The sequence below is a fragment of the Schistocerca nitens genome, chromosome 4 (assembly GCF_023898315.1).
Source record: "Schistocerca nitens isolate TAMUIC-IGC-003100 chromosome 4, iqSchNite1.1, whole genome shotgun sequence".
Taxonomy (NCBI): Eukaryota; Metazoa; Arthropoda; class Insecta; order Orthoptera; family Acrididae; genus Schistocerca; species Schistocerca nitens.
The window spans coordinates 596,526,258-596,546,182 of NC_064617.1; the positions used below are offsets into that span (position 1 = coordinate 596,526,258).

The window sequence follows — 19,925 nt, forward strand, 5'->3', positions numbered from 1 at the left end:
AGAGGAGATAATACAATACAACAGATTTACGTGGTAGAGAACGAGTGGTGCTAATTCTTGATAGCTTTTGCGATACAGCGGAGAGCTGTGAGTAGAGGTGCTTATGATGGTGGAATCAAGTTTGGTGTCTGGGTTTTATGGCATTAGCTGGAACAACATGCAAAATGAGCCACTAATTCCTGAACATAAACAGTAGCCAGATTATCATACGTGTACTGTAAGACATTCGTTTACTGTAAAAGCTCCAACAGTAATTAGTTTTAATATATTTAGACGTATATGTAGCTCATTAATCCTCATCTGCCAAGGTGACCAGAAGAAATAAAAGAAAACTGCATGTGTGTCACCACACTGTATATCTATCATTAGTCCTTGATATATCGTGCCACAGCATTTACTTTAATTACTCCAGTCATAATAACTTGTTCTATCATCTAGTAGCAACTGGATCAGCTCATAAAAATTACGCTTAAAATTAATATTGCATTAGTAAAATACGAATTTATTACGTGAAGCCTTTAGTTTGGCTTACAAAACCGAAAACATTTTTAGTGAAATAGATCTCGATACTTGTTGTCGTCTAGTACGTATTATTTAGAACTCATAACAAAATTTATTGCAGGAAAAAGTTTGTTCCTTGAGATGTACTTTTACACTTTAATGGAGTATAACCTATAAATAATTGAATATACTTCTTGACGAAATTTTTCGAGTATCCAAAATCGTTTTTATGAGCAGAAGCGTAAGGATATCGTACCACAGACCACAAAAGCTACAAAATTTGTTGTTGCCAAAAGCCATTGACTCGTCCCACGATTAAATAAGATGGAAGTGAATATGAAATTATGGCAAAGTTAATTAGCGTATTACCCCAGTATGGAATTGCCATTTACCCGACAAGAATATGAGAATCAATTGATTTCTTACTTTATAAAAGCAAACACTACTCTTTGCTGTAACATCTCAATCACTGGGAATATATTTTGGTCGTATATGGAACCAACTGAACAGAAAGTAAAGTGGCCTACATGTTCGAAAAAAAAAAAAAAAACCGAAATTGGAAAAATCTTTCACAGTGGATACAGAATAAAATATCACAATAAAATGTGAACTGTTGGTGTTCTTACTTTCCGAAACTCTTGTTCCTCTTCAGCGGACTGACTGCAGTCTTTACTTTGCACACCGTAGCAGACTTCGGTTTGCTCAATATTCATGACGTTATGTACATTACACTCCTCATTTTGTTGCTGTCTGACTGGCACATCCCTTGTCTGAGCCCCCTGGCGACATTTACTGATGTACTCCGTCCACTGAGACCATTCGGTTACTTCGCAGTCCCATTCGTCTGGTATAGCCCTAGAGAGAGAAAGATACAAAAGAAGTTTTAGCCAGACACAAGTTACTGCTGCTACGAGTACTATTTTTATTCATACGAATCGGACTTAGAAAACGTTATATTGTCACATAAGCACAACGCTGTATATATCGTTCTTTTTATTGTTTACTTATGTATAAAGCTATGTTTAACTATCAGTTAGACTTGCTACTGTGCGAGCAGTCAAACGAAAATCAGTGTATTATCATTTTTAATGGTATTGGTCGCAAACTAACATTGTGAAAGACACAAAATTACTGAGATAAATGTGAAAACGTACATGAAATCGATAACGCCAGTATAATACAAATTTCACAGAAATTGCATAGTAACTGAAATAACTGAACTGCATAATAACTGAAATTAAGGAAGGAGAGATGGAGTGTTTTTGTAGTTTTTCAATAATTTTAAAACTGTCGTTGAAACGTTACTGTTTGTTTCTCAAAACCATTGTGCCTTATTGTACGTCACCTGTCAGCTATAACTGGCAATACACAGCAGTCGTAGGCAAGTACACGTAGCAATTATTCTCCTGTTGATTTTATATGCTAACATTCATGCTTTGACCTGCCTTTGGAAACTGACAAATTACCCTTAGAAATGATATAGGTGTGGAGAACAATGTACTTAGGTACTCATTATAGTATTAAGGTGGTATGTTTTTTACAGCTTTTAATGTTGTAAAATTTTAATAAATAATATATGTTTTTCTAAATATTGTTAGGAGATTTTTACATTATTTATAATTAAGTTTTTCTGTTTATTCCTACAGGATTGAGGATGGTTGCTAGTCAACTGAAACCGATTACCATCTATTTTTAATTACATTATACTGTCATCAAGACTATTAAAGTTTATAATAAATAATACAGATCGCAGTCTGTCTAACTTGAGGATTCCATGTCTTACAAAAGAAATCAGTATAATGAAAAACGAAAAGATCATATTAACTGTTATATTACATACTCCTACACACGTTCTCGACGAGTTTTGATGTAGACAATATTAAATGATATGAACTAACGTCGCAGATAGTACAACAACACAAACTTGAAATTAGTTTTGGTACAAACAAAAGGTTTCCTTTACTGTTATTACTTTAATTTAGTATCTTGTTTTGTTGAATAAGTATGTAATTATTAATGCATACGTATGAAAATAGCAAAACGGAAATTAGTGGTTTCATAGGAATCTCGTTACAAAGTGTTCCCTACAGAGCATTTTCGATAAACCTAGTACAAATGACACTACCCACATTAATGACAGAGTTTATTAAAATGTATTCCTTATTGCCTAGTACACTCAATTAAAACACTAATTATAAATTAGCCATTGTGTTACCATTTGTTCAGTTACATTTCCATCGTAAAACCATAACAAGTTTAACCATTATCGTTGTTTACCACGGTCCTCCACTTTACTGAAATTCGATGTCTTCACCTTTCTTCATGTCGCCGTAATCCGAACATCGTATCTCTCTCGGTCCTCTCGCTACCAGCACCAGACTCTCATTTACCCATCCCCTCGTCCAAACCCCCCACCCACTTGACCTAAGTCCATACGGCAGGAGAAGATACCTTCACCAGGGAAGTACAGGCGATTACCGTTTTTAGGAATTACTGTCCTAGACTTTCTCAATTGCTCTTGAAAACTGCCCACAGTAGTGACCTGTCAGGGTCTTATTTCGCCGCACGCACACAAGAATCTATAATTGTTATTAGATTATTGCGGCGTAAACGCGCATTCAGCTGTCAACATAAGTATTTCTTAATTAAATAGCACATAAGCATTTCTTTCTAAATAGGTGTTTACCTTACCGGTTACTTACGCGACAGTAATTTTCATTATACACTGAGGTGACAAAAGTTGTGCGATACCTCCTCATATCGTATCGGACGTCATTTTGTCAGACGTAGTGCAGCAAGTCGACGTGGCATGGACTCTTCATGTCGTTGGAAATCTCCTGCATGAATACTGAGTCATGCTGCCTGTTTAGCCGTCCATAATTGCGAAGGTGTTGCCGCTGCAGGATTTTGTGCACGAACTGACCTCTCGATTATGTCCCATAAATGTTCGATGGGATTCATGTCGGGGACCTGGGTGGCGAAATCATTCGCTCGAATCGTCCAGTGACGTGGCACGTTATCAGCTATAAAAATTCCATCATAGACTGGGAACACGAAGTCCATGAATGGCCGCAAATGGTCTCCAAGTAGCCGAACATAACCAGAACCCAGTCCATTCTACGTAAACACAGTCCACATCATTATGGAGCCACCACCAGCTTGCACAGTGCTTGTTGACAACTTGGATTTCACCTCGTGATGTGTGCACCACACTCAAAACCTACCATCAGCTCTTACTATCCGAAATCGTCATTCATCTGACCAGGCCATGGTTTTCAGTCGTCTGGGATCCAACCGATGTGGTCACGAGCCCAGGAGAGACGCTGCAGGCGATGGTTGCTGTTAGCAAAGGCACTCGCGTCCGTCATCTACTGCTATACCCCATTAACGTCAAATTTCGCCGCACTGTCGTAACGGTTACACCGATTCTTGCGGTTATATCACGCACTGTTGCTTGTCTGTTAGCACTGACAACTCTACGCAAACGACGCTGTTCGCCGGCCGGTGTGGCCACGCGGTTAAAGGCGCTACAGTCTGGAACCGCGCGACCGCTACGGTCGCAGGTTTGAATCCTGCCTCGGGCATGGATGTGTGTGATGTCCTTAGGTTAGTTAGGTTTAAGTAGTTCTAGGGGACTGATGACCTCAGATGCTAAGTCCCATAGTGCTCAGAGCCATTTGAACCATTTTTTTGACGCTGTTCACGGTCGTTCAGTGCAGGCCGTCGCCCACTGCATTGTCCTTAGTGAGAGGAAATGCCTCACATTTGGTATTCTCGGCACACTCATGACACTGTGGTTCTTGGAATATTGAATTCCCTAATGATGTCCTTAATGGAATGTCCCATGCATCTTGCTCCAACTATCAGTCCGCGTTCAAAGTCTGTTAATTCCCATCGTGCGACATAATCACGTCGGGAACCTTTTCACACGAATCACCTGACTACAAATGACAGCTGCGCCAATGCACTGCCCTTTTAGACCTTGTATATACGATATTACCGCCTTCTGTATACGTACGTATCACTGTCTCATGACTTCTGGCAGTTCAGTGTATACAGCATCCAGCTTAACTCTTGCAAACCGTATGGTCTACACATTTTTTTTTCCTTTCTGCTTCTCTTTAATCGAATTTATATGTTGTTACGTCCCTTGCTCAAGTGTAAATCTACACTTTCTGCAAACTGCTAAATAGCTTCGTTTGATTTAGTTCACAAATTGGAACACCTTTTAAACATTTCGCACTAATTAACACCATAGCCGTATGGTCTTTTCCGAAGGCAGTTCTAATCAAAAAGCGATTCAGGCAGCTCCAGTCAGAAGTTTTTGTTAATTCTGTCTTTTGAGTTCTTGTGGCGATATTTCCAAAGAAACTTCCATCCCCTCTCTCATATTTACATATTTCTAACTGAGAATTTAAATACCAGTTTTCATAGATTTTGATTTAAAAACGTTTTAAAGTAACGAAATACTTCCATAAGAATTTTCATCCCCTACCGCAGTCCCTGAGGGATTTAATTACCAAAAACTTCTTTTAATGGGGACCGAGGAATCGAATACCAGTCTTCGGCGTTCGAGCTTCAGAATTGTTCTGATAGCGACATAGTTTAGAAAAGCCTTTGATGCCAACACCCTCTCCAAATTTCAAATTTCTATCCTTAGCGTTTTGGGTGTGTCATGATGAAGCAGTGAACCAGTCAGGATATTTGCTTTGCAGAGTAGGAGGAGCCGAGAAATAATCGTTAAGAAAAAGAAATTGAATACGATGCGCCGTTTCCGAGTTAATTAGCATTGAATCAGGCCGTTGCGCGTGCAAATCGAGCGGCCCGTCAGACACTGTGTCACCAAACGTGTATTTTGTTTGGTTTTCTAAAATCGAACAAGAGAGCGATACAAGAATGGGACGTGGGATGGTAGAAAGAATCGAACCAGAGCCAAAGTCTGAGTAGCCTCACGCGCTATCATCTACTCTATCAGAAGAACTGACACTAATTGTATCTGGTGTTAGGCTCGAATTTGCGCGATCTACTTCCTGATTGGCTAACTTCAATGCTAATCAACTCTTGAAAGGCGCAAGACATCGAATTTTTTTCAGAAAAATTATTTCTCAGCGCGACCTACCCTACCACAACTTAACAAACTGTTCAGACTGTTTCTGAGCAGCCTGTATAAGGGAGATGGACAGCGACAGATGTAACACTCGCTGTGAAGAACAAAGAGATGGCCATACTCGTGTGAGACAGCGTTATCAGGAACTGATAATGTATGAAAGGGGCCTCATTGTGGGCGTTCATTTAAATGGCTTTGCGAATCGTGCAGTATCCAGATCCGTAGAACATTCGAATGTGACAGCAGCCTATTGATGGTCTGAGTGGGAATGTTATGGCAGGAATGCTCGTCGTAAAGATTGCCGTCGTTCTAGTCTCACCATCACATGGGAGGATCTCTGTATTGTACATCAGGCATATTGTAGCCGCTTCACGAGCAGGTCTGCCATCCGAGAACGAGTAATGGAGTCCCTGCAACATTCTTTATCGTCTGGCACCATTGGTTGGAGACTAGCAGCAGCTGTGTCCCAGTGTCAGTATCCAGGAAATCAAGGGTCAGTTACATTACATTGGGCTAGCTTGCTTCAGGAAATAATACAACGGTTTTACGATACCCGTGCAGACTGAATCAGTGCAAGCATCCAGGCCAAAGAGGGGACAACGGCATACCGATAAGTGGGTTCATACTGACAAGTTCTCTGTAAATTTGACTCGATACTGTATTCGCTGAAATAATATCAAATATACTCTCAGCCATCAAGTTTCGTTTCGTTCCCTCCTCCCCTTCCAGATAGTTCACGTTTCTTATCAAGCAACTTATTTCGGAGGATATTCTAATGTTGCCGTGAATCAAACATTTCTTAAACTGTAATGAATGCAGTTACAGAAGAAATGACACCGTCCGTTTAGTTTGTACTAAGATATTTATTCTGGTTAATAGCTTGGTTCTTAATGTTATTAATATCATTATTATGGTGAGCTATGCTATTACAGGGTTAGTCTTCTACCTGCAGCTTGGAATAGTGGCAGTGCAGGCTCTCTTTGCCGTTAATTTCCTCCTGCACCCATTCTCTTTTGCCGTCTGTGGGTCGACGTATTTTCGGCAACGTTGTGTGACTCCCTCGCCACAGGTTACTGAACAGGGACTCCACTCTGACCATTCCGTCGTTGTGCATCCTGTAAAAAGTGTTCTTTTAATAATTTTTGTACATGAGGAGAAAATATTTCAGAAGTGTACAAAGATGTGAGAAGCATGTAGGGCAAAGGCTTTTAACGATGATTACGTAGTGTACTAATAGAACATCATTCAGAAGAAGATAAACATTTTATTAGGTCTGTCGGCGAGCTTATTCGTACTTTTAGAAATAGTTTTCTGATGCTCTATATTACTTGTTGTGGGTATACAGCAGTTTGCGCATTCCTGTACTTGCAGATAGTGCCTCGTTGTTTGAAAATTAATAGTATTTGATGTGATAAGAAATTAGTACAGTTCAGGAGAAAAGGAACAAACAGAAAACGAAATAGAAAGTATCAACTCTTCTCGTTGAAACCATTAAGTTCGTCATTTGAAACAAGTCTTAACGGCCAAGGCCAGAACCACGACAAATCCTTGAGTCCTCACTTTAAAAGATGACTTAACGGCCTCGCCAGTGTTTGGAGAAATTTGTAATTCTATCTTTGTATGTTCAATGGTCCATCTTTTCGAGCTCGAAATGGCGGCAGCCTCTACATGTCACACCTTTGCGAACTACTTTGTTTTCGCAATTCCAGCGCAGGAAGTGACACGTTCTATTTGCGATGACCGCGCTATGGTCCATAACTGAACCATCAGGATAAGTAACTATAGAAGAAGTGGCCGTGTCTTTCAGCTTCTACCACAACTGAGCCACGTAAGAGTCTCTAGTCTCAGCACGTCGCCGCAGATTCTAGACTGTAAAATGAAAGCAGGCATATTACTATGTGTGCAGGACGTCGGCCAAGAATACTACAGCCATTTTTGTGTTGTACTGGTGAGGGAGAAGAGGACCGTTCAGGGATTTGAAGACTGGCTGATCGCCGGCGTGTTTGACTCTTCTTCGTCTGGAGTGTGATGCCCCTTAAGGACATGTACAATGATGCGTGGTCCTCAAGTTAGGGACTCTACTTAGCTACTATATTGCAAAAGATAGCATCCCTCTTTATTGTAGAACCATTACAATACGGTTTACGATCTAAAAGTAACGGCACACTTTACCGCGAACCAAATTATCAACAGACGAACCTACGAGGGGCCTTCACTATGTGAGGCAACACATTTTTTTCTGAAAGCAGGTAGGTTTTATTCAGGATTCCAATCCACCACATTACTCACATTACTCCCCGCTCTTCTAGGTACAAAATACTATTTTGCAACATAATCTCCGTTGAATACGGCAGCCTTAAGCCATATTACTGGAGGGGCCTGTATGCCCTCATGATACCACTTTACTGGTCGACCTCGGAGCCAACGTCTGGCTGCATCAGTAACCTCCCCATCACACACGTACCGCTTCCCGTGGAGTGCGTCCTGCTTTGGGCCAAACAGCTGGAAGTCGGAAAGGGCGAAATACGGGCTGTAGGGTGGATGAGGAAGAACAGGTTGGCGCGACCTTGTTGCGATGATGAGAGACGCTTTGCCCAACGACTCATTGTGCTTTTGTCCACTGCCTGGTCTCCGAAGACATTCTGCAAGCGTACTGACTATACCACAGTACAGTTTTATCAACAAATTCGCTCTGTAATCGCTGTCATAGTGAATGCTGTAAATATACCTGATGCTTTCTTAAATGAGAATAATTAATTGTCACTGATGTAAAAATAAAAATAAATGACCATTACCCAACTACAATATATTCAACGGCTAATTCTACTTTTCACAGCTTGAATATCAGATGCTTTCTAAAATGACAATAATTAATTGTCACTGATGTAAAAATGAAAACAAATGACCGTTACCCAACTACAAGTTTAAGTTCAACGGCTAATTCAACTTTTTACAGCTTGATACCAGAATGACGATTAATCTCTATGCTATTGATAAATGAATATAAAATATTTCGAGTCCCCAATATTTTGTTTTGTAAACTCACTATATATTTAAAATACCTGATAACACTGCACCTGTTCACAGCCCGATATTGTTCTATGTTCAGAACAACACTAACATGATAAATGTAAGTCCGTCAGACACTCGGTAAGATGAGTGTAAGTGTCGACCATTGCTGAAATAATTAGAGTCCTGTCTACACAGTATGAATAACGTCCAACTCAGTACGAGATTGGTCTAAGCCGTAATCAGTTCAACACACGTGAATTACATGCAACACTGAAGCCCAGGCAAAATAATTCTGTTGACGGCTGCTAAGGTAATAATAGCCCCCTCTGAGCAACAGCATGAAATACTACTGTTGCGACCCGTCGCCTCAGAAAATTGCAAAGTTTTAAAACACATACGGCTAGATCACTGCCCCAAGTAGCATAGGCTCTGCGTGTTCAGCTGAGTCTAACCAGTGAAAGTGGCAAGATTAACGCCACATTTTATTTATTAAGTCCCTGTACTTCAGGAAATTCCAAGATCCCACATCAAAGTGTCAGAGAAACAACCATTCTTGTTTGCGAGGGGCGTTCAATAAGTAATGCGTCATTCTGTTTTCCCGGCCAATTTCGCTTGAAAAAAATGCGGAACTCGTTGTGGAACACTGTGGAATATTCCCGATCCAGCCCCTATAGTTTCAAAAAGTTCCGATAGGTGTCATCGTTATATGTAGCATTCAAAATGGCATCTGTAAAAGAGATGCATTCCAAGCAGAGAGCTCTCCAACCAGAGCACAGCATATATTCATAGAGCTTCAGAATTTCTACGGAGACCTGGCACTGAACGACAGCATGGTGAGTCGCCATCACCATCGCAACAAGGACACACAAACCTATCCGATCTCCCGCGTGCTGGCAGGCGGCACACAGCTGTTACTCCTGCAATGTTGGAACGTGTGAACACTCTCACTCGAGGTGATCGACGAATCACAATTAAACAACTCGCTGCTAACTGGACCCTCTGTTGGTAGTACTGACACCTTGTCCACCAGTACCCAAAGGTGTCTACACTCTCGGTTTCTTGCCGCTAGCAGAAGACAGTAAAGAACAGCGAAAGACCATCCATTTGAAACGGCTTGCGCATTACGAGGCTGATCGTGACAATTCTTTGTCGAACGTCGTCACAGACAATGAAACATGGATTCATCAATTCGAATCGGAAAAAAAACAGCAATCCTTGGTCTTCTAGCACTCTGAAGGGATTATTCTGCTTGATGTCCCTCCTCATGGTGCAACGATCAACTCTGAAGGATATGAAGAACGACTTCAGCGTGTTCGTCGCCACAAAAACACAAATGAACTTCTCCTCCACGACAACGCAAGGACTCACGCAAGTCTGCATGCCCTAGAGGAGCTTCAATGGACTGTTCTTCCTAATCCAAGCGAACGCCTGGGCATCACACCTTCTGACTTTCGTCTGTTTAGCTCAAAGAAGGTTGCACCCCGCGGGGAGCTGTACGTTGGTGATGGGGAGGTTACTGGTGCAGAAAGACGTTGACTCCGACGTCGACTTGTAGGCGTGGGCGTACAGACCATCCCAGAAAGGTGGCGTAAGGCCGTCGCGCTGAACGGAGATTGTGTTGAAAAACAGAGTTTTGTAATGAAAAGAGAGGGGAAATAATATGGTGCATTGGAATCCTGCATAAAACCAACCCTCTTTCAGAGAAAAAAGTGTTGCTTTACGTACTGAACGTTGGTCGTACATATTTTAAAAAAATCTAATCTTGAAAAAAGATGCATCGTTAGAAGTACGCTAACAATATGTTTAAAATTATTATTGCACTTAATAATATGTTAAATAGTTCACCCACAAATATTAGTTAAATGATGACACATTTCAATTGCAGTGATCGATTTTCAGTGTTTTCTCAAGGTGTCTCAAATTGTGTTATAGTCCACACAAGTATTGCATGCATATCTAGAAACCTGCTCTTTTCACTGTTCAATCAAAACTGACACATCTTTCATGGAAATTGAATTACAGGTGAAGCTACGTGTGGTGTCACCGCTAGACACCACACTTGCTAGGTGGTAACTTAAATCGGCCGCGGTCCTGTAGTACATGTCGGACCCGCGTGTCGCCACTGTGTAATCGCAATCCTAGCGCCACCACATGGCAGGTCACAATACACGGACTAGACCTCGCCCCAGTTGTACGGACGACATAGCTTGCGACCAGACCTACCAAGTCTTCCTCTCATTTGCCGAGAGACTGATAGAATAGCCTTCAGCTTATTCCATAGCTACTACCTAGCAAGGCGCCATTTGTATCAGTGCTTATAGCTTACTACTATTCAAGAGATGTATTCTAACAAGAGAATAAAGTTAAGTATATTATTCCAGCTACGTACTGTTCTTTTTATTCATTAATAAGTCTCATGTTCCAGTACTTCACGCCCGTCTGCGGTAGTTTAGCGTGCACTTTCAGCCACTTCGATCTACAAGGTGTTGGCCCAGCTGCCGACACATCACTACGCAATATAATCAATTAAATTTGTCAATTAAACATATAAAACAAATGCTCTACATGTTGTAGGTGAAGCGTGCATAGGCTTTCCGACATATACTCCAATTACTCCAATGCTGTCGTGTACCATTTTTTGTTCGTACATTAAACTGATCTAAGTGTGTGATTAAATTGCCTTTCACTTGTTAATTAAATAAGTAATCAAATATGCAAGTATTGTATTCAACTGGGGACCTAGAAACGATGGAGAGGCTTCGTCCCCGCCGTAGTCCTCAGTGGTTCACAACCCCACAACAGGCTACAGCAGTCCACCGCCCCACACCGAACCCAGGATTATTGTGCGGTTCGGCCCCAGTGCTCCCCCCCCCCCCCCCCCCCCCCGACAACGTCTCACACCAAACGAGTGTAGCCCCAAATGTTTGCGCAGCAATCGTCGACATAGTGTAACTGAGGCGGAATAAGGGGAACCAGCCGCATTTGCCGAGGCAGATGGAAAACCTAATTAAAAAACATCCACAGACTGGCCGGCAAACCGGACCTCGACACTAATCCGCCGGGCAGATTCCTGCCGGGGACCGGTACGCCTGCCCGCCTGGAAAGCAATGTGTTAGACCGCACGGGTAACCGGGCGGGCTAACATGTAAGCAACTCAAGCGATATATATAGATGAGTGCTTCAACCTGAAGGGTCGATCTCTTTTCTCGATACATACTCACAACTGTTATTAAAGACATATACTGAAAATGCATTACAGAGACCTTTTAGGCTTCTGGACTGTCTGAATTATCTCTCTCTCCTCTTGAAGATGATGCGTCGTGCATCACTGGAAGTAGTATGGTTTGTGTTGAACATGCGCAAATGTCGATAAACACTATACAGTCCTTTGTGCGTGTTCCTAGGGCGGACATGATGTCAAATCTGGTATCGTGTTCTCAAAGCCCCGCTTCTGCCACCATGTCTCCTGCGAGCTCCCAGTGTCCCACCGGCCAGCCTCTGTGCATGAACTAAATGACGCGCACGACCAAAACCAGTCACCTCTGATCTCTTTATAGTATGTCGTGATACAACTGAACTGTAGGGGCGAAATACTAAGTCCCTTTCTTATATTCTTTCCAAGTCGAGTGCTCCATTGTCGACCTCGGATTCTTACTTTTTCCTCTTCTTTCTTGTACATGCTGTGTGTTGTTCGCCTACCCCCAAAAGTTATTACCTATTTAATTGAGAATTTAGTGCATCTTGATCCGTTTTATACTGACAGACGCGTTCTCTAAGTCGAGAAACCCTTTGACAGACTTCTGAGTTTTCTCAAATCTTTCTTCCGTTATCGAGTGCATCGACAGAACTGCCTCTCTGGTGTCTTTTCCTGTGCTAAATCCAAACTGATCGTCATGTAGTAGAACTTCATTTTTCTTTTTCGTCCTTCTGTATATTATTCTGATCAGCAAATTAGATGCAAGAGCTGTTAAACTGTCTTCGGGATTGTGTGGTTCACATTTTTCCGAACGTCTATGGTATGTCTCCAGATTCGTAGATTCCACACACCAACTACTATAGTCGTTTGTCTGCTATTTCCCACAATTATTTTAGGAAAAAATTATGGTTGCAAGGTATTATAGGCTGTGAGATCCTCGTCTGGTGTCTAACACTACTTCGGCGACTTGCACGGCGTATAGATGAAATGAAATGATGAGGGAATTCCGAAGGATTGTTATGTATGCTTTCCACCTTATTTGATCGCAAGTCTTCCATAATTCTGTTACACGCTGACTCAAATACTGGAACCTCTGTGTCTTCCATCTCGACTCTCATTTCTTCTTCTGACACTCCTTCAGACAATTCCTCCCCCTCATAGAGGCCTTTAGTGTACTCTTTCCACTTATCCGTTTCCTGAAATCCCCATGTGGAATTTCTCATACATTCCTAGTGTTGACGCCTTTGCTTTTAACTTCACCGAAGTTTGTTTCGACGTTTCTGAAAGCTGCACCAGTCTTTCCAACGATCAATACTTTCTTCCTGCAGCCATTTCCCATTGGCTTCCCTGCACTTCTTATTTATTTAATTCCTAAGTGAACATTGACCTTGCCGTTGGTGAGGAGGCTTGCGTGCCTCAGCGATAGAGATAGCCGTACCGTAGGTGCAACCACAACGGAGGCGAATCGGTAGAAAGGCCAGACAAACGTGTGGTTCCTGAAGAGGGGGCAGCGACCTTTTCAGTAGTTGCAGGGGCAACAGTCTGGATGAGTGACTGATTTGGCACTGTAACATCAACGGAAACGGCCTTACTGTGCTGGTACTGTGAACGGCTGAAAGCAAGGGGAAACTAAAGCTGTAATTTTTTCCGAGGGCATGCAGCTTTACTGTATGGTTAAATGATGATTGCCTCCTCTTGGGTAAAATATTCCGGAGGTAAAATAGTACCACATTCGGATCTCCGGGCGGAGATTACTCATGAGGATGTCGTTATCAGGAGAAAGAAAACTGGCATTCTACAAATCGGAGCGTGGAATGTCAGATCCCTTAATAGGGCAGGTAGGTTAGAAAATTTAAAAAGGGAAATGGATAGCTTAAAGCTAGATATAATTGGAATTAGTGAAGTTCGGTGGCAGGAGAAAAAGACCACTGGTGAGGTGAATAAAGGATTATAAATACAAAGTCAAATCGGGATAAAGCAGGAATAGCTTTAATAATGAATAAAAAAATAGGAGCGCGGCTAAGCTACTACGAACAGCATAGTGATCACATCATTGAAGTTAAGATAGACACGAAATCCACGCCATCCACAGTAGTACAAGTTTATATGACAACTACCTCCGCAGATGACGAAGAGGTTGAAGACATGTATGATGAGATAAAATAAATTATTCAGATAGTGAAGGGAGATGAAAATTTAATAGTGATGGGGGACTGGAATTCGATAGTAGGAAAAGAAAGAGAAAGAAAAGTAGTAAGTGAATATGGAATGGGGGTAAGGAATGAAAGAGGAAGCCGCCTGGTACAATTTTGCACAGAACAGAATTTAATCATAGCTAACACTTGCTTTCAGAATCATGAAAGAAGGTTGTATACGTGGAAGAGGCCTGGAGACACTGGAAGGTTTCAGATAGATTATATAATGGTAAGATAGAGGTTCAGAAAGCAGGTTTTAAATTGTAAGACATTTCCAGGGGCAGATGTGGACTCTGACCGCAATCTATTGGTTATGAAGTGTAGATTAAAACGGAAGAAACTGCAAAAAGATGGAAATTTAAGGAGATGGGACCTGAACAAACTGAAAGAACCAGAAGCTGTAGAGAGTTTAAGAGAGAGCATCAGGGAACGTTTGACAAAAACGGGTGAAAGAAATACAATAGAAGAAGAATGGGTAGCTTCGAGAGATGAAGTAGTGAAGGCAGCAGAGGATCAAGTAGCTAAAAAGACGAGGGCTAGTAGAAGTCCTTGGGTAACAGAAGAGATACTGAATTTAATTGATGAAAGGAGAAAATATAAAAATGCAGTAAATGAAGCAGGCAGAAAGGAACACAAACGTCTCAAAAACGAGGTCGACAGGAAGTGCAAAACGGATAAAGAGGGATGGCTAGAGGACAAATGTAAGGATGTAGAGGCATGTATCACTAGGGGTAAGATAGATACTGCCTAGGGGAAAATTAAAGACACAGTCGGAGAAAAGAGAACCGCTTCTATGAATATCCAGAGCTCAGTTGAAAAACCAATTATAAGCAACGAAGGGAAGGCAGAAAGACGGAAGGAACACATAGAGGGTCCATACAAGGGCGATGTACTTGAGGGCAATGTTATTGAAATGGAAGAGGACGTAGATGAATATGAGATGGGAGATACGATACTGCGTAAAGAATTTGATAGAGCACTAAAAGACTTGAGTGGAAACAAGGCCCTGGCAGCAGACAACATTCAATTAGATCTACTGATAACCTTGGGAGAGCCAGACCTGACAAAACTATACCATCTGGTGAGCAAGATGTATGAGACAGGTGAAATACCCTCACACTTCAAGAAGAGTATACTAAATCCAATCTCAAAGAAAGCAATTGTTGACAGGTACGAGAATTACCGAACTATCAGTTGAATAAGTCACGGCTACAAAAGGTTAACACGAATTCTTTAAGGACGAATGGAAAAACTGGTAGAAGCCGGCCTCGGGGAATATCAGTTTGGATTCCGTAGGGGAATACGCGAGGCAATACTGATCCTATGACTTATCTTAGAAGATAGATAAGGAAAGGCAAACGTACGTTTCTAGCATTCGTAGACTTACAGTAAGCTTCTGACAATGTTGACTGTAATGCTCTCTTTCAAATTCTGAAGGTGGCAGGGGCCAAATACAGGGAGCGAAACGCTCTTTAAAATTTGTACAGAAACCACATGGCAGTTATAAGAGTCGAGGGGCATGAAAGGGAAGCAGTGGTTGAGAAGGGAGTTAGGCAAGGTTGTAGCCTATCTTCGATGTTATTCAGTCTGTATATCGAGCAATCAGTAAAGGAAACAAAAGAAAAATTTGAAGCAGGAATTAAAGTCCAGGGAGAAGAAATAAAAACTTTGAGGTTTGACGACGACATTGCAATTCTGTCAGAGACAGCAAAGAACCTGGAAGAGCATTTGAACGGAATGGACTGTGGCTTTAAAGGAGGATATAAGATGAACACCAACAAAAACAAAACGAGGATAAGGGAATGTAGTCTAATTAAATCAGGTACTGCTGAGGGAATTAGATTAGGAAATGAGACACTTAAAGTAGTAGATGAGTTTTGCTATTGCAAAAGAACTGATGATGGTCGTAGTAGAGAGGATATAAACTGCAGAATTGGAATGACAAGAGAAGTATTTCTGAAGACGTGAAATTGGTTAAAATAAGTACTAGATTTAAGTGTCAAGAAGTCTTTTCTGTATGTATTGTAGGCATGTATGGAAGTGAAACGTGGACGAGAAATAGTTTAGACAAGAAGAGAATAGGAGCTTTCGAAATGTGGTGCTACAGAAGAATGCTGAAGATTATATGGATAGATCATGTACTAATGAGGCGGCACTGAATAGGTTTGGGGAGAAGAGGAATTTGTGGCACAATTTGACTAGAAAAAGGGACTAGTTGGTAGGACACATTCTGAGGCATCAAGAGATCATCAATTTAGTATTGGAGGGAATTGTGGAGGGTAAAAATCGTAGAGGGAGACCAAGGTATGAGTACACTAAACAGATTCAGAAGGACGTAGGTTGCAGAAGTTACTCTGAGGTGAAGAGGCTTGCACAGGATAGAGTAGCATAGAGAGCTGCATCAAACCAGTCTCTAGACTGAAGACCACAACAACAACAAGTGACTTAGTATCTATAATAATAACAATTTCGTGTGGTTCAATGGCCTGGTTCATGTCTTTCATTTGGATGTCACTTCGATACATTGTATATCTCTAACCTACCCCAGTAATTCAACCGTTGATAGGGACCTGTGGTTTAACGTTGAAATCGAACCACGTGTAGTTTCTGGCTAGTTCTTGTCTTTTCCTGAAAATTTTTGTACGTTCTCTTTTTTGTCGCTAATTGAAATAGTTCTCCACAGTTTCTTCGTAATTACCTTACTTGTACTCACGTTTATCTGTAATTTCCCTTTTTGCCCATCTGTGATTGCCCTTTCTGCCTTGTTGTTCAGCTGAACTGCCTATTGTGGCATTGATTATCGTAGTATTTGGTTCATAAGAACTAGAATCTATACTCGATTGTATCTATAAAAGTCTCCTCTACCCTTCATGGCTGAGAATACAACGCCGAAAATATGTGGTGACAGTGCATTATAAGTCGTGAAAGTTATCGAATTTAGTTTTTTTTCATACGAGGGGCGTTAAAAAAAGTATTGCAACACATTTTTTCTTGGTCAGTTTCGCTTGAAAAATTGCATTGTTGGTTAAGGGACCCATGGAATATTCCCGACTCAGCCCCAATAGTTTTGTGAAGTTCCAGTAGGTGGCAGCGCTGTACAAAGCGTTCAAAATGGCGGCTGTAACGGAGGTGCGTTCCAAGCAGAGAGCTGCCATTGAGTTTCTTTTTGCGGAAAGAGCATCGCAAATATTCATAGGCAATGTACAGAAACACGGTTAGTCGTTGGGCGAGGCGTTTCTCGTCATCGCAACAAGGTCGCACAAACCTGTCCTATCTCCCGCGTGCCAACAGATGCCTCAGAATGTGTCCTACCAACCGGTCCCTTCTTCTGGTCAAGTTGTGCCACAAATTCCTATACTCCCCAAACCTATTCAGTGCCTCCTCATTAGTTACGTGATATACCCATCTAATCTTCAGTATTCTTCTGTAGCACCACATTTCGAAAGATTCTATTCTCTTCTTGTCTAAACTATTTATCGTCCATATTTCACTTCCATACATGCCTACAATCCGTACAGCAACAGCTGTGACCCTTGCAGTGCTGAACATGTGAACACCTCATCCAAAGTGATCTATGGATCGCAATGAAATACCGCGCTGCACAACTAGACGTCTCTGTTGGTAGCACTGACACACTGCACCACCAATTGAAGCACTCAAAGTTGTGTGCCCATTCGGTTCCTAACTGCCTAAAGAAAGCCATAAAAAGCAATGAATGACCATCTGTACGGAATTTTTTGCGCGCTATGAGGCTGATTCTGACAATTTTTTACTCGAACATCGTCACGGGCTATGAAATGGTTTCTTCACTCTGAACCGGAAACAAAACGGCAATCCATGGAATTGCGCCGCACCACCTCTCCTCTGAAGATAATGTTCAAAGCCGCACCCTCAACCAGTAAAGTCGTGGTGACAGTCTCGTGGGGCTCTGAAGGCGTTATTCTGTTTGATGCCCTCCCTCATGGTGAACCGATCGATTCGGAAGTGTATTGTGCTACCCTCATGAAACCGAAGAAATGACTTCAGCAATTTCATCATTAGGAAAATGTAGACAAACGTCTCCTTCATGACAATGCAAGGGCTCCCTGAAGTCTATGCCCCTGAGAAGAGTTCTCAAAACTTAACAGGATTGTTCCTCATGCACCCTATATCCAGGACAGCTTTCGGACTTCTATCTGTATGGCCTAATGAAGGATGAACTTTGCCTGTTTCTCGATTTCAACTTGTAGAAAACGGTGGAGAGCAAATTGAATATGTCTTGCGCCAGTCTCACGACAATTAGAAACCGAAGTCATTTTTTGCTTTTTATGCGGTTTTTGGTCTCGGGACACTTAAAAACCAATGTTTCCTATCCGATTTAATACGATTTTGCCATGGTAGATGGGATTACCTGACTAACAGTGCCACAAATGTTGACTGCCGAATTTGTGCAGCCATGCACATTGAACAGTACGGATGGTGTAAGGTGGAATTCAAACCATAGCCGTCATATTGCAATTCACCTGTGATTTGCAGCCGAACCTATTTACGTTAAGATGCTTACAGCGCCAGCTATCGATTGTGTAGAGGCGTATTTCTGGCAGTAAAACAGGATTTCCTCCATTGACTGAATTAGCTGAAGAACACAGAAAATAGTAGTTTTTTGTGCAGCTTCATTTAGGCCAAGAAGAGTTTGGGGCGTAATATATTTTTTATATCTTCGTCAGTATAATGTTGTTATCGACTAATTTCTGAACACTGCATCTGCTGGTTACCTTGTTTCTGTATGTACTGTCTCCATATTTTTTGTAGTGTGAGCATTGGAAAAGCCCTACGTGACTCTGTGGTGAAGCTTCTGGTAATAGCAATCCTCATGAGAGACGAACGCTGTGTATCTAATCAGGATACGACCATCAGGTAACGTTGGTTGTACACTCCTGGAAATGGAAAAAAGAACACATTGACACCGGTGTGTCAGACCCACCATACTTGCTCCGGACACTGCGAGAGGGCTGTACAAGCAATGATCACACGCACGGCACAGCGGACACACCAGGAACCGCGGTGTTGGCCGTCGAATGGCGCTAGCTGCGCAGCATTTGTGCACCGCCGCCGTCAGTGGCAGCCAGTTTGCCGTGGCATACGGAGCTCCATCGCAGTCTTTAACACTGGTAGCATGCCGCGACAGCGTGGACGTGAACCGTATGTGCAGTTGACGGACTTTGAGCGAGGGCGTACAGTGGGCATGCGGGAGGCCGGGTGGACGTACCGCCGAATTGCTCAACACGTGGGGCGTGAGGTCTCCACAGTACATCGATGTTGTCGCCAGTGGTCGGCGGAAGGTGCACGTGCCCGTCGACCTGGGACCGGACCGCAGCGACGCACGGATGCACGCCAAGACCGTAGGATCGTACGCAGTGCCGTAGGGGACCGCACCGCCACTTCCCAGCAAATTAGGGACACTGTTGCTCCTGGGGTATCGGCGAGGACCATTCGCAACCGTCTCCATGAAGCTGGGCTACGGTCCCGCACACCGTTAGGCCGTCTTCCGCTCACGCCCCAACATCGTGCAGCCCGCCTCCAGTGGTGTCGCGACAGGCGTGAATGGAGGGACGAATGGAGACGTGTCGTCTTCAGCGATGAGAGTCGCTTCTGCCTTGGTGCCAATGATGGTCGTATGCGTGTTTGGCGCCGTGCAGGTGAGCGCCACAATCAGGACTGCATACGGCCGAGGCACACAGGGCCAACACCCGGCATCATGGTGTGGGGAGCGACCTCCTACACTGGCCGTACACCACTGGTGATCGTCGAGGGGACACTGAATAGTGCACGGTACATCCAAACCGTCATCGAACCCATCGTTCTACCATTCCTAGACCGGCAAGGGAACTTGCTGTTCCAACAGGACAATGCACGTCCGCATGTATCCCGTGCC

At 42.6% G+C, this 19,925-nt stretch overlaps 1 protein-coding gene across 1 annotated transcript in view; it reads right to left on the bottom strand.

Moving 5' to 3' along the window:
- Positions 1 to 19,925, bottom strand: part of LOC126253374 (spondin-1-like) — a 161,743-nt gene that overhangs the window by 50,945 nt on the left and 90,873 nt on the right. Inside the window, exons 9-10 of the mRNA XM_049954654.1 lie at positions 6,555 to 6,723; positions 1,128 to 1,356 (exon numbers count right to left, since the gene is read on the bottom strand). Of these exons, the coding sequence (XP_049810611.1) occupies positions 1,128 to 1,356; positions 6,555 to 6,723 (398 nt within the window). The remainder of the gene's footprint in view (positions 1 to 1,127; positions 1,357 to 6,554; positions 6,724 to 19,925) is intronic.